Source organism: Montipora foliosa, unplaced genomic scaffold, assembly GCF_036669935.1.
Source record: "Montipora foliosa isolate CH-2021 unplaced genomic scaffold, ASM3666993v2 scaffold_413, whole genome shotgun sequence".
In the NCBI taxonomy this organism is placed as follows: domain Eukaryota; kingdom Metazoa; phylum Cnidaria; class Anthozoa; order Scleractinia; family Acroporidae; genus Montipora; species Montipora foliosa.
Window position 1 is genome coordinate 512,501 of NW_027179716.1, and position 15,000 is coordinate 527,500.

At 37.7% G+C, this 15,000-nt stretch overlaps 2 protein-coding genes across 2 annotated transcripts in view; one reads left to right on the forward strand and one right to left on the reverse strand.

Annotated features, from left to right (window-relative positions):
- LOC137988316 (uncharacterized) overlaps positions 1-6,840 on the forward strand; it is a 7,586-nt gene extending 746 nt beyond the window's left edge. Inside the window, exons 2-5 of the mRNA XM_068834350.1 lie at positions 1,359-1,733; positions 1,852-1,951; positions 2,508-2,861; positions 4,340-6,840. Coding sequence (XP_068690451.1) covers positions 1,359-1,733; positions 1,852-1,951; positions 2,508-2,861; positions 4,340-6,519 — 3,009 coding nt within the window. The 3' untranslated portion in view covers positions 6,520-6,840. The remainder of the gene's footprint in view (positions 1-1,358; positions 1,734-1,851; positions 1,952-2,507; positions 2,862-4,339) is intronic.
- Positions 1-15,000, reverse strand: part of LOC137988331 (uncharacterized) — a 128,533-nt gene that overhangs the window by 37,461 nt on the left and 76,072 nt on the right. The gene's annotated exons all lie outside the window — the stretch shown is intronic.

Here is a 15,000-nt window from a genome sequence, read left to right on the forward strand (position 1 = left end):
CAGCGATCAACAAAATCGAATGGATGTTGAAGCAAATGTTGAAGCCGTTTGCTAGGGCCTTAAGTGGGGACACTAACAATATTAACTCAATCAAATCAAATATTGGTTTTTGTCTAGACTCTGACTCTCAACAATGGCAAATTAACCAATCAGACTGCAAGACTACAAGCAATTGTGGTAAAAAATAATTTGTTAAACATTATTATTATACCCACCCTCTTTTTACTTTTTCATGAGAAGCTCCATTTCAAGTTTCACTTTCTCCATCTTCAGTTGGTAATAACTGGTTCCAACCTCAAAGTACTGGAACAGTTTGAAATAAACAGATTTGACCACTACAAGCATATTGGGAATTCTTAGTTTTTTACTTGTCATGTAAAATCACTACCTCCAACTGTGCATCTGCAAGAGTCCTCTTTTTGCCTTTTCTGATGGGGTTTATGGAAACCTCCACCACTTCATCAATATCCTGGCACACATAAAATAAAATCAGACAGCGATATAATTATTATTAGAATATTATTATTATTATTATTATTATTCAATTCAACCTCAGAAGCGCCAGAAATGCTGATTCTTTGATATATTGGTTGGCACGAGTTTGGCATGAGGTTTGAACGAGAAAAATGACAAAAACTTTTTAGGGTTTGAAAAGGCATTGTTTGCTAAGTCATTGAAATACAGGGTTCTTTCGAGGCGAATCCAGTTTTTAATCCTTTGTCTTTGTTTACGGATTTATTCTTTCAACACCATATCATCAGATCTTTTTGTTTGTTTCCATAATGTTTTCTTTTTATGAATTGCTTTAGCCAAATCACCGTTAATCGATGGGGGATAGCATGAAATTCTTTGCTTACATTTACGAGCGCAATCAGATATGGTTGAAAGAACAAAGTCATACCAATTTTTCCATATGGATTAAAGCTCTTCTGATTTTGCAGTGTTTACAACAGAACTTAGAGGCAATAATTTGAGTCGTTCGTTTAGAAGTTGAAAATCAACCTTAGAAAAATCGATCTGATCTATCGAGTCAGATTAACGTCATTAGAAGACGGGATAATGATCAGAGGAAAGCCAGAGTCAATATAACTAGGTCCAGAATCCAATAAATTATCATTTCTTGTAGGTTAAGGTGGCTCGAAATAGTTTTTTGGGCGCGCACAGACTGGGCCCTAACTCCTCGCGCGGTAGTTTTAAAACCCACGAATCCCACGCAAAAAAAAGAAAATAAAATGGCGACCGCGATGTGTTTTCGCTATGTTCTGCGCCGCTCGCTTGTTAAATGGAAAAAAATCACCTTACACTCGCCACTGAACTTTTGGAATTGCACGAAATTGTTGCCTGAATATGTTTCTCAGGGTTTTATTAGTAGCTTGTCACCAGAATTTCGCTCTGAAAAACGTAAACAAGACGATAGTGGAGGTATTGTATTGTCGAGCGTATGCTTGGGATTAGCCGGAATTTTCTACAAAGTTGTCTTTGGTGCAACTCCGGCCGAATGCACTAGGGAGGAAGAAATCCCAGCCATAAATACGCCCTCAGGCAATGCTGAAACCCGTGACTCGTCGGGTCGCTTTTCTTCTTCCACTAAAGTTTCGAAAACAAAAGAAAGAAAACGCCATGCAACAGATCTGCTGAAGGGAGTTAATTCTGCAAAACGAAAATTGAATTACGAAGAGAAGTTGAAAGAGGATGATGACCTGCTTGGGAAGCGAACAACACGAAGTGTCACGGTGAGTTTCTTTTGTTTTCAGTTGGTTCGCGTGTTTGGTTTTCACTTGTAACACGAGACCTGCTGTCACGCGAAGTTTGTAACTGAATGAAAAATGCCATCTTATTTACACGTTTCAGGACTTTCAAAATGCTCAGCGAAGTATTCCCACAGGAACAAGAATTGTGGATCTTGAGACTCTCCAAGAGGGTCTAAAGAAGTGCTCCAGTTGCATGAAAGGTGCTCTTAAATTCCTCTGAAAAGGCCTGATAAATCAAGCAGAATACATTCATTAAAAATTTATAAGAAATATGTTACTTTTTGTGGAACATAAAACAGAAAATATGCAAAAGGATGCACAAAAGAAAAATAAAAAATAAAATGCAAGGATTCATTTTGTAGAGCTATATCCAGAATTAATTTATGAAGATAAAGCATAATTTCACTCAGTAAAAGTAACTAATGCTCTATAAAAAGCAAACACACTCACAACTTTGAAGCAACTTCTGACAAAAGTCTGTCTTGTTTGAACTGCTTAGGAATCTCTTTGACCTCTATGTCATTTTGTTGTACATAATTTTGAACATTTACTTATTTCTCCTCTTAGGATATAAAACATATCAATATTAATTTTTCAATAAAAATATTACTAAGGAGAAGGCAGACACATGGGTTAACTAATATTGTGCATCATACTACAATTGCTATTAATATATAAGAGAAGAGTTAATTTGTGCGTACTATCCGTAATGAAAAAGATGCACCAACGATTGTTTTGTATTGTTGTTGCTGTTAGGTCCACTGCCCTTCACAAAAATTTACAATGAAACTAAAAGTGGACTGGCCAGTACATTTACAGTAAACTGCCCCTTTTGTGGAAAGAGAAACACAGTGGTAACATCCAAAACACACAGATGTGGCAGCAGAGGACCAAATGCCTTTGACGTTAACAGCAGAGTAGCCCTTGCCACCCTAAATGCTGGAATTGGCCACAGCCATCTTAGTACTATAACAGCAGTACTTAATATTCCATCAATGAATCATGTTACATATAAGGCCAGGGAAAGGGAAGTCGGAAATGCTATTGAAAAGGTTGCTGCAAAGAGCTGTTTGAAGGCCACACTAGCTGAAAAGGAAAATGCTACTCAAGGTACCCGAGGGTAGCCCTAAAGCTTAAGTAACAGTAACTGTTTTCAACAAGGTCCCTTACAAAAACTGTAAGATACCACATTCATTTATCACAGTTTAAAACCTAGAAATGTAACCAAATTTAAGTCCAAATTTTAACACCAAATTATATTTCTCCTTTGCCGTTCTTAAAGTGCACCTAAACCCAAAATATTTTTTGTGCTTAAATAAATCTTTGCACCTCTATGAACCGCACTGCGCCATTAAACTAAATCTTGACTTTTTTTATAGGCTGTAAAAGTTAGAAACCTAGCCATCACCTGTTACACGACAGAGCTTGTAAGGGGAATGGGTCTATTCCTGGGCTGACGTCACAGACTGATTTGCATCGTATTAAGTCTATGTAAACATACATGGAAAGAGTTTGTGACATCAACCCAGGAATAGACGCATACCCCTTACTTGCTCGGTCGTGGAACAGATGATGGCCAGATTTCCTAACTTTTACAGCCTGTAAAAAGTCAAGATTAGGGCTAATAAGGGGAGAAAAGGCGCAATGCGTTTCAAACAAGCACAAAGAGTTATTGAAGCGAAAAAAATATTTTGGGGTTAGTTGCACTTTAATGAGTCATTCTTCAATGCACTGCAAGCCTCTATGGATAGCTTCACTCACTCCCTCCCAAACAGCACCCTTTACTGGTTACAAAATGACTATAATTATTGCCAAGTCTGTTGGAACTGTCCATCTAAAATCATATTACCACACTATTTGCAAAACACAATTTTCATGATTCCAGCAAGGTCTACAAACCACAATATAGTTCAATGTGATTCCCCACTATGTGAGGGTTGTCAATGAGGTCCAGGGACTGGGATACTTTGAGACAGACCCCAGCTACTTTGGTAGAAAAAAACAGCATATTGACTGAAGCAACAGCTTGAGCCACAACAGCTGGAACCCCTGGCCACTTTTTGCAAATTCCTTGTCAACTTACTGAGAGCCTTAATTGACATTTTACACCTATAGTACATGTATGCCTACTTTCACTTCAATTCATGTTGCACTACAGTGTCCTTTGTAGACCTTCTCACTCTCTCCATGAGGGCTTTTGCACACCAGAAATAAATGAAAGGAAAGAAACAAAATATTGAAGGGGTGAGTGGAATAAAGCCCTCAGTGACTTTTGGAAAATGTCAAGACAGCCAGGATTGAAATACCTCCCAGCACTTGTTATAGCTTATTCGTCTTCATTATTGTCTAAAAAGAACTAGTAAAAAGCACTGGTTCTTTTGAGACAATAACTAAAACCAGAGTAAACTGTGAAAATTACTGGTAGGTATTTCAATCCTAGCTGCCTCAAAATTTTCCAAAAGCCACTTGGGGCTTTATTCCACTCACCCCTTTAAATATACAAAATTATAAGCAAAGTATGTAGAAGGCATGCAAGTCTAAAACTCAAAAAGGAAAACAAAAACTATTAAACCAATTTCATTTTCTAGCTGGAGAGGTTGCTGACAGCAATGGCCTCATTGGAATACCTGTTTCATATGACATGGCTTGGCAAAGGAGGAATGGAGGTCACAACTCCAACACTGGTCACGGGGCAGTGATGGGTGCCCATACAGGCCAGGTTTTAGACTACGGAGTAAGATCTAAAACGTGCAGAACCTGTGCCACTGGCAAAAAGAAAAATCATGACTGCCGCAAGAACCACACAGGATCTTCTAAAAGCATGGAACCTGATGTTGCTGTCGATCTTTTTCAGCGTGCGATTAAAAATGGTGTAAAGTACAGCATCTACACTGGTGATGATGATGCCACAACACAGGCTCATATCAGAGATAAAGTTCCTTACGAAGTGGAGAAGCATTCCGATACAGTGCATACAAAAAGATCTCTTGTCTCAAAGCTTTATTCACTGAGATCAAGTCAAAAGTTTCCTGGCTGCTCCACACTCTCTGTCAAAGTAATTGGGTATTTAGGAAAATGCTTCGGTTATTGCATAGCACAGAACAAGAACAACCCCCAGTCACTTAAAACTGCCATCCAAAACATTGTCCCTCATGCCTTTGGGAAGCACCAAAATTGCAGTGATATGTGGTGTCACTACAAGCACAACCCAGGTAACTACAAACACAATGAACTACCTTTTGGAAATGACTTACATGGCGATGAACTTGAAAGAGCACTTACAACAATTTTTAATGAGTATTCAACGGATGTCGTCGTAAAGAAACTCGCTCCAGCTGCCAATTCACAAAGAAATGAAAGCTTAAATAATTCCGTTGGATCTAAAAACCCAAAAATTAGATTTTATGGGGGTAGCGAGAGTAACAGTTTTCGAGTTGCTTGTGCCATAAGCCAGAAAAACGAGGGGCAAAATTATGTGTGCCAAACTTTGGAAAAAATAAACATTGTACCAGGAGTACACTGCAAAAAGGAATGTGAGGTAACTGACCAAAAAACAATGAAGGAGAAAGTAAGAAAATCCTCAATCAGTTACAAAAAACGACGGTCTCAACTGAAGAACAAAAATTTGAGCTCCAACGCAAAGAAGGAAGAAAAAGAAGGCACCACCTATCAGACTGGAATTGGACTCAACTTAGACCTAACGCATAGCAACGGTCTTTTGGCCGAATTATCAACATTAATAAGAAGTCTAACAACGAGCCAGTTAACAGAGTACGAGAAATTGGTTCCCCCCTTTACATCCCGCCCAACTCATCCACATGTACCTTATCAGAGCACCATCAATTATGAATTTATTGTTTTTGACACTGAGACAACTTCGACTGGAAAAGGTGCACAGATTTGCCAGCTATCTGCAATCACCAAATCTGGAAATTGCTTTAACGAGTACATCCTTCCTACATGCAACATCAGTCACCATGCTTCTCTTATCAATGCATTATCTATCAAAACAATAAACGGTAAAAGAACCTTGCTGAAAGACAACAATCCTGTTCTCTCAATTTCTCTTACACAATGCCTCGAAAACTTCGCACAATTCATTTCCAGTGGTGAGAGTACTTCTCATACAGTTCTCATCGGACACAACTCCACAACATTTGACACACCAACTTTGCTTCGTAGCGGTGGACTGACCTTCAAGCAACGACTCTCATCACGGGATATGTTCTTCGCTGACAGCCTCCATCTTATCCGCTCACTAATAAAGGCTGGAAACGCGTCCCTACAAATTGACGGGAAACCTTGCAAACCAAACCTCTCCGCAGTGTTTGAGACACTTTTTCAACAGAAGTTTGATGCACATGACGCCTTGGAAGATGTCAAAGCTCTTCATAAGATTCTCTTTGATTCACCACTGAATTTAACGATCGCACAAATTGTAAATAACAGCAATCTCAAGCCCTGCTCCCATGCTTTCGCTGACATGAAATTCTTGGATGAGCGTTTCGAACGCATGCAAACATTTAAAAACAAACTCTACCATCCACAAAGTGACAATGGGGTAGTAAAACAAAGAATCATACAGAAAATTGCCGAAAGCGGACTAGCTTACCACGATTTGGAAAATCTATTCAGTAAGGCTGGAAAAGAAGGACTTGTAGCAGTGCTGAGCAAGGCGCCAACAAAATCGAAATCGACCAGGTCACCACGAGGGACAAACAAAGCCGCGATTTTGTCCAATATCATACACCACTTCGAAAGTAAGTGAATTCTTGAAGCAGACAGATCAGAGATGACACCAAGGACTCCAGAATCCAGGACGTCGAAGCCACGAATTACAAACAACATAAAAGAACATTGCAATGATCGTCTTTTCACAAATACGTCCGGATGGAAGGCCGGTGGTTTCGCACGCGCGAGAACTCGATTGAGCGCGCGTGAACAACTTCGCGCATGCGTAAAGTGGGATCTAGTCGACCGTGACTTTTTCATATTTTTGAACTTCGTGCGCCAATATTTCCGCTTCCGGTCGGTGAATTTTTTTCAAATTTTTTGTGACAACTAAGATCAATTGGACGCGTATATAGAGCAATTTTTAAAAAATTCTGTAGGTGGGAAAAAATTTTAAAAAGCTATAGTTGAAAAGCAGGTTTTTTCGTTAATCTGACCTACAGAATTTTTTTAAACTCACCTATTTTGAAGATCTTTCCCACTAACATGTAATATAAGAGTTTGAGAAGATTTCACCGACTTGTTCTCTTAATAACACAATAGCTTTCGATTTTGGGGGTGCAACTGAAAGCGTTATATGGTTGCCATGGTAACAGGTTTTGTGAAAAAAATATGATGTAATGATTCTATGAAGTTTCATTTACTCCTGTGGTAAATTTCACATTGATACGATAAAGCGAACTGTATTTGTAAAAGAATTTGTAAAACTAGTCTGGGGAAAGTGAAAACTATTTCGAGCCTCCTTAAGTTACAAACTGAAAAAAGTTTAAGTCCAGAAGTAGATTAACAAAGATGTGCTCCTCTCCAATGATGATCACCGAAACCAGAACCATCTAACCATCTTATATTAGGATAGTTGAAATCACCCATCAGGAAAGCACCATAATAATCGGTGAGTTGCAAACTGCTAAGAAGCGGAGGCTTTGGAGATCTGTAGCATACTATAAATAGGGGTCACTCATTGTTTCTGGGAAACCCCCACACGTTTACTCGATTTATATGTCACTCATTTTGAATTTCACTCGATTTACATTTTACATTTGGTTAATTGATTGATATAGACACTCGCTCATACGATCAAAGAAAACGAGACTCGTTTATTCAATAACAAATGCAAGCTTGTTTTTACGCGTTTACAATCGAGTATGACTTAAGAACGATAAATTCGTCTTTTTTTCTGATTAATATAAATATTATCAATTAATATAAATATTATTATAATACAATATTATTCATTACAATATTTATTAGATACATCAAATTATATTATTATACTAATAATATTAATATTAATTATCATATTAATAGTATTAATGTTATAATAATATATTAAAATATTAATATATTATTATATATATTATATAATATATAGAGGCAGTTAAGTAGATACCTTGATAATATATAGAGGCAGTTAAGTAGCTACCTTGAGCCAACAACGCATCACACACACACATTATATATATATATTTGACCAATGTAGTGATGAATAACAGTCATATCTCGTTGAGAGAGGTTATAATCCAGCGGAAGTCAATAAGCAATTTTTAAGGGCAAAAGATCTACCCAGGGAGGACTTACTCGCCTCGAAACCGAAAGACAAAAAAATCGTCTTTCCTCTGGTAGTTGACTATAACCCTCATCTACCAAACATCAGCAAAATCATCAAATCATTTAGTCATCTTATTTATGAATCGCCATTGCTATCCCAGATTTTTCCAAAGGGGTCAATTATTCCTTCTTATCGAAGACCCAAAAACATAAAAGAGATTCTAGCAAGGCCTAAAAAAACCCATTACAGCAATAATACTCCCGTAGGATGTTTTAAATGTAAGCACAAATGTGATCTATGCAAACATTATCTTGTTGAAAATAAGATCTTTCACAGCGCCTGTACAGGCCGTTTTTACTCCATTAGACAGGATGTACATTGTAGGTCAAAGAATGTCATCTATTTAGTCACCTGTAAAACATGCAAGATTCAATACGTAGGTTCAACATCGAATGAATTCAAGGTCAGATTTCATAATCACAAATCGGCTATGTTGACCAACAAGGCCACGTGTGAATTGGCTGTCCATTTCAATAGAAAAGAGCATCGCATGTCTGACTTTGAGTTCATTGTTATTGAAAAAATTGTTAATGACACTACTGATGATATGGACAAGGTTTTACTCACAAGAGAGGCCTTTTGGTGCGCACAGTTATGCACCCTCCAACCTTACGGCTTGAACAAAAGATCCGAGTTTAATTCCAAAAATAGAATAAAGTTTAATTAATCATTCACTAGAGAAATTGTGCAACCAGTTGGGCTTTTTTTCCAGTTACGCTGTGCAGATCGGCATTCTCACAGGCCCTGTTCAGGGATTCTATTACTTCTTAGGGCCCCTGGGCGGGGTTCTGTTGTTTTTAGTACTGGCGTGGTTCCAGAGGCTTTCTCTTGGGATCTTGTTTTGCGCTCATCATATGGCCACCTGATTGCATGATTTACAAAGTCCTGTTGTTTATTTTAAATTATTAGTTTCAATCTCTGGTGATTAACGCCTTTTTCGGAATAGAGCTAACTATTTCTTATCTCACGTATTGTCCACTTAATGTATTCCAACCGCACATATTACATGACACATTATTGTGATTTTTTTTGTAATTTTAAACATTTTGGTTCATGGTTTTGTATAAATAGCGCAAGTTCAGTTGTACCAGGTATTTTTACTTTTTAGTTTTTACCGTGTACTGAAGAAGCCCGAAGGGCGAAACGTTTACACAAGATTTAATAGACCTGTGAGAAGTTCACCAGCGACTCATTTTTTCATTCTCCCTATTAACTTATCTGAGTCAAGACGTTTTGTATCCTTTTGGATCCTCCTCGCAAGTGGCATCACCGTTGGATACTCAATCTTTATCATTCTACTTATATATATATATATCTATATATACATTAACATTATTAATATTATTAAATGTTCGACCTCAGATTTTGCGTTTCTAGCTTTCTGATTGGTTCACTCAATCTCTGTTATCAGCTCATTTACCATATGACCTAATATGGAAACTGATTGCCTCAAAGGTCGCCCAGATGGAAAGGGATTGATTCTTACTTTCAGGTTTCCAACCATTCGAAATTTAATGAACATTTAATAAAACAATTATTGCACAGTCCCTCACTTACAGAACATCTATGATGTTGACGCTCCATTAGGGAGGATCTTAGTATCCCGCTTCCCATTAATTTTTAACCTAAATATCCTGTATTCTGTTAATTCCTGTGATTTGTATCCGTACAATGCCACTTACTACTGATCACGTCATTGTTCCCCTGAGGGGGAGGGGAAGGGTTTTGTTTTTCTCGCACACATTCTCTGGAGAGGCCGATATTTGTAGAGATTGTGAATCGCATTTGTAATTTTTGTTTTCACGTTTTGTGCCTTCAATATTGACCATCGAACCTATTTTCCTCTTTTAAGGAATGTCAAGTTTGATGCTTTTTAACTTGGGCAGGTCTTCGCCATGCTACATGTATACCTTCTCATTTAAAAATGAGTAATTACACTTTTATGACAAGACCCCCTACATTAGCGATTTTATTGACAAGGTTTTTAATGTCTTAAAAAAGAAGTCAAAGGATTATTACTCGCTGTTGCTGAGCAAAAAAGCACAATTTCCTAGCGGGGGACTAACTCTAAAACATGAATTTGACCTAACCGGTGACGAACTGCAGAAAGCATATATTCTATCACATTCTGTTTGCTGTGAACCATATGTTAGAGCCTTTCAGTACAAGGTCCTTAACTCTATATTATATACTAATACCAAATTACACAAGATAGGATTTGCCACAGACGACAACTGTTCCTTTTGTAAGTCTCATCCCGAAACCCTCAGCCACTTTTTTTCCGACTGTTTATAATCGCACACTTTTTGGAAAGAGTTTGAATTTTATTTTCATTCTATCTCAAAAGAATCTGTTTCCCTTACTTTAAAAGATGTCATAACAGGCATTGTAGATTCAAAACGCCCCTTGCTAAACTATTTGTTACTGATAGCTAAGTTATACCTGTGGGACTGCAGAAGGACAAGCATGTTACCAGAAATAATTGGCCTAAAGCATAAGATTAAAAATAAGTTTGAAATTGAAAAATACGTTAATATTAAAAATAATACCTTAGATAAATTTAAACGTAAATGGACAATTAACTGTAATTTGTTGCTTCATATATAATATTTCTTCCTTGTAGGAATCATATTGTCATTGTAATTTGATCAGTAGGATTGTAATGTGATTAGGTATTGTGTAAGTAAAAGAAAAAGGAAACACTAAAAAAAAAAAAAAAGTTTGATGCTTGGTATCCCGGAATCGCATCAGCATTGATATTCTGGTAAAAATTAAGCGATCCGAACCCCAGTGGAACAATCTAACCTAGCGTTATATATTTGCACATTCTAGTTGCGAAAAGCCAAAACCATACTGTGAGAAAACAAAATGTGGTTGATCAGATCAATAAAAATATCCTTACCATACTGGGCAGAATAGGGTTTGATCCACACCATTACTGCTGGCAATCTCACAATTAAAAAAGCTCAATCCAGGCATGTTTTGCATAGACTAGCTTTAAAAACCAGGCTTTAATTTCTCAAGCAGGCTCAGGCATCAAGACGCGAAATTCAGTGTTCACTGAGAACTAGGACTTGAATCGATGTATGTTAGCGTCTTTATTTGGTTGTAATAAAAGGACCATTGTTCTCATGTGATCCAAATACTTCTGACAAGAGCGCTGCCGAAAATAACACCTATAAAGCAGCATTTCAGAGTATTGAAAGGAAATGGTTCTTTATGTTTCAATTTGATTTTGCAAGGTATTAATTGGTTAAAAAGTCTTGGCTTCTTATGAGCAATACATATTTCTACAAAATAGTCTTCATACAGTGCGAGCATTCATGGTTCAATATTGTCTGTAATGACAGACGCCGATTTGAACTCCCAAGGCAGGCATGCGCCTGCCTATTTTTTCTTTTGTCTAAGGTTTCTTCTGTGCTGCTTTTTGCCCTTTGCCCGTGAAAGGCAGCGTCTGTGTAGTGGTGTGCAAATCTGGTTCCTCAGAAAGGCTTCCAAAGGTCTCCAGGGATCTCAATATAAAACAATACTAACCGTTGGTAATTTCTGCTGGAAGTTGGTTGGGGGTCTAGGACAAAGGAGTATTTTTTGGCCAGACTTCTACATTCTAGAGCGGACGTTTGGACAATGGCGACATCAAGCAATTCAGACTCCAACCAAATCCAGCCAAGAATAAGGGTTGTTAAATACGAGTTCGTTTTGCTGAATGAAATGAGAAAATCTACTCCATGTGGGAAAGATTGGGACCAGCTCAACAGGAACGACAGGGTCAAGGAAATTGAAATGAACTTGCAAATGAAGGCACGTCATGTGGCAGAACTAGTACGGACGAACTTTTCAAAACTGAGAAATGCAAACTTAACAAGGTATTTCTTTTATGTAAGGTTGCATACAGAAGCAATTATATTATTATCAAAGAACGGTTATCATCTAGAATCCAGCCATTAAGATAACCGCCCTTGTTTTCGCACACAATTAAGAAAGAACACTTGATCATTTAAAAATGGACTTGATCAAGTCCATGATTTTGAGCCGTCCAATTATATTTTTTGCAGAGTGTTCACATACTACATACTTTATTTTCACCTGACGTGAAATAGCTCATTTTCATATACAGGAATTCTACACTTCCTTACGGAACCTGACGTTTTGCATGGTTTTAATTTTATCACTTAGGCAAGATGGCGAAAAACATGGTGTTTGTCATGACAGATGTTAGCTCAATTTTTATGGTATGGTGAAAGCATGTAGTGGTGGTCACGTTTTTCTGTTTGAAATCATGTTCAAGAGAGAATGATAGTTTAATACCTCAACTTATATCTGAGGTATGGATGTTAACCAAAGACTCTGGAGTATGGATGTTATACCAAAATCTCTAAGGTATGGATGTTATACCAAAGGCTCTGAGGTATGGATATTATACCAAATGCTCTGAGGTATGGATGTTATACCAAGGACTCTCTGACGTATGGATGTTATACCAAGGGCTTTGAGGTATGGATGTTATACCAAGGGCTCTAAGGATGTTATAACACAATAAATGTAAAGCTTCATCATGTACATTTTTAAAACTTGTGTTACATACAAGCAAACATACAGAGCATACAACTTTTTTATTCGCTTTCTTCATCCTTATCATCGATAACCTTGTATCTTTCTCTAAGCTCGACGATATGTTCTTTGCCGCTTATTCTTCGACTATTTGTGAAACGCACTCCTATCATCACTATTTGACTCTTGTCTGTATCATCTGTCCAGGGCACTCTATTTGATCCAAAGTTCCATTGTAGGAGTCATCGAGCCAACATTATATATTAACTGATGCGGGCTCAATGTGCTCGACCTGCCCAATTAGTGGTCATTTGCTCCATTCCTTTTTGTAAACCGCCACATAAATTCCAACCGTAATTTCTTGCAGATCAACGGGTTTCAAGCTATCAGTGTCCTCCAAATGATCTACTTCGTCAAAAGGGATATTTCTATCGATCTGTTGTTGCTCTAATCGAGTTCTCCTTGCCCTTGCGTTCCTATGGCGTCCTGCATAAAGTTATAATAATAAAACAACGAAGAGGAACTGAAAGATTAAATGTGGATGCTCTCTTTCAACCAACTTTTTTTATGTACATGAATTCACATAAACGTATTTTCAAGGCCTTAACATCGGAGAGTGAAACTTAATGGAAAGACTGTAAAACATAACTTTGTTTATTTAATACATTTCAAACATTATTACTTTACGTAAACTTGACCATGCATAACAAACAAATTTCAATTATGATCATTTATTTACGGGGATTTCCAATAAGAAGACTTGATGATAATCAAGAATCAGCCCTCGATTGTTCAAAGAGTGGATATTGCTATCCAGCGGATAAACACTACCAAACCAAATTCAGTGGATAATGTATTAAATCCTTGCGAATTGCGGATAATTCTGGTTTCCGGATTCCGGATTCTTGCCTTTAGTGCTGCCCTATTAATTCGGTACCGGAAGTCTGTAGATCTATGGGTTGAAAAGTTGACAACGCTTAAAATTTAAAAGAAATCCACATTGTCCCTGTTTCAAAAGCCGTGAGCCAAATCCTGTGGTTTTTCACTGCGGAAGTCTGGGTTTATGTTTTGACCTTATCAAATCGGCCTTCATGTTTGTGATATTCATCATTGTTTCTTGCATTATTCTATTTGACAACGCTTTCTGAAAGCTGCAAATATTCAAAACACGTCAAATTAATCGTTGTTAACTTCACACTACTCTCGTCGTACTCTTCCTCGGGCAACCAAGCTTTTTATTTCACCGAAAAATGGTCGCCCATTAAACTTTCTTGTCGTCTCTGATGACCGCTAATTTCGAGCACTGAGAAAAACGATTGAAATGCTGAAAAATGTCTACATTAAGTTAATAGATAACTTCGACGAAATGTTTATTAATTAATTGGGTCGGTCACATGAGCCAGTTCCTTTGGCTGGCGGCCTCAGTGGATGAAACAAACAAAGAGGAATGTTGCTTTTTTTAACGAATCCTACGTTCCATAATAACTTCTCCATTGATACAAAGCCGGTCTTCGTTACAAACACAGTGCTCAGGGCTTTTAGGACTTCTTTTTCTTTTCAGTAAGACAAGGAACCCACCGAAGAGGTTTGAATTTTCAGACTAGTCTGCATGCTTAATAACATGACCCCTCAGCTGCTTTCATTGAATTCAGGTCGTAAAAATGGCGAGTTGCTTACATTAACAAAGTGTTTGGAAACCGAAACGCGTCAATTTCAAGGAATCACACTTCTCATTTACCGGAAACTGCCCATGATCACACAAGCTTCAATTTTTGGAAAATCATGTATCATTCTACACTGACGTTTCAAGCCGCCTAAAGAATGTTTGTATAAAGGTGTAAACACATTTTTCTAATAGAATCACTAATTCTCAATTCAGTACCTTTCTTCTTGAATTTCTTGATTTTTGTGGCATCCTGCTTATTTGACATTCTGTGTTGGAGCTAGTACTACTGCTACAGTCAAGATGTTACTGCCGCCTTCAGCTGATGGCACTTCTGCTACTAAAGAAAACGGATCACGTACGCTTTCTTTTCCCTGATTCACAATATCTAGGTGACTGTTGGTCGTCACGGCCACTATCTAATTCTTCAGATGCGCTTTTTATTTTAGACGGTTGGGACTGACTTCCTCCACGGATTGCGAATTAACGACCTGGCTAACTTGACAATAATTCCTCCACATCACCAGATAAAAGCGACTACCCCACGATCGTCTTTAGAAATCTGTAAAACCTCTACAAATGACTGATTCACATCACTATGATCATCCGTACAGCCTGTATTTGAGGCCACTTGAAGGTCCCCTTCGCTTGTTAACAGTGAAAATTCCTCCATCACGGTTGCAATTGATCAAATG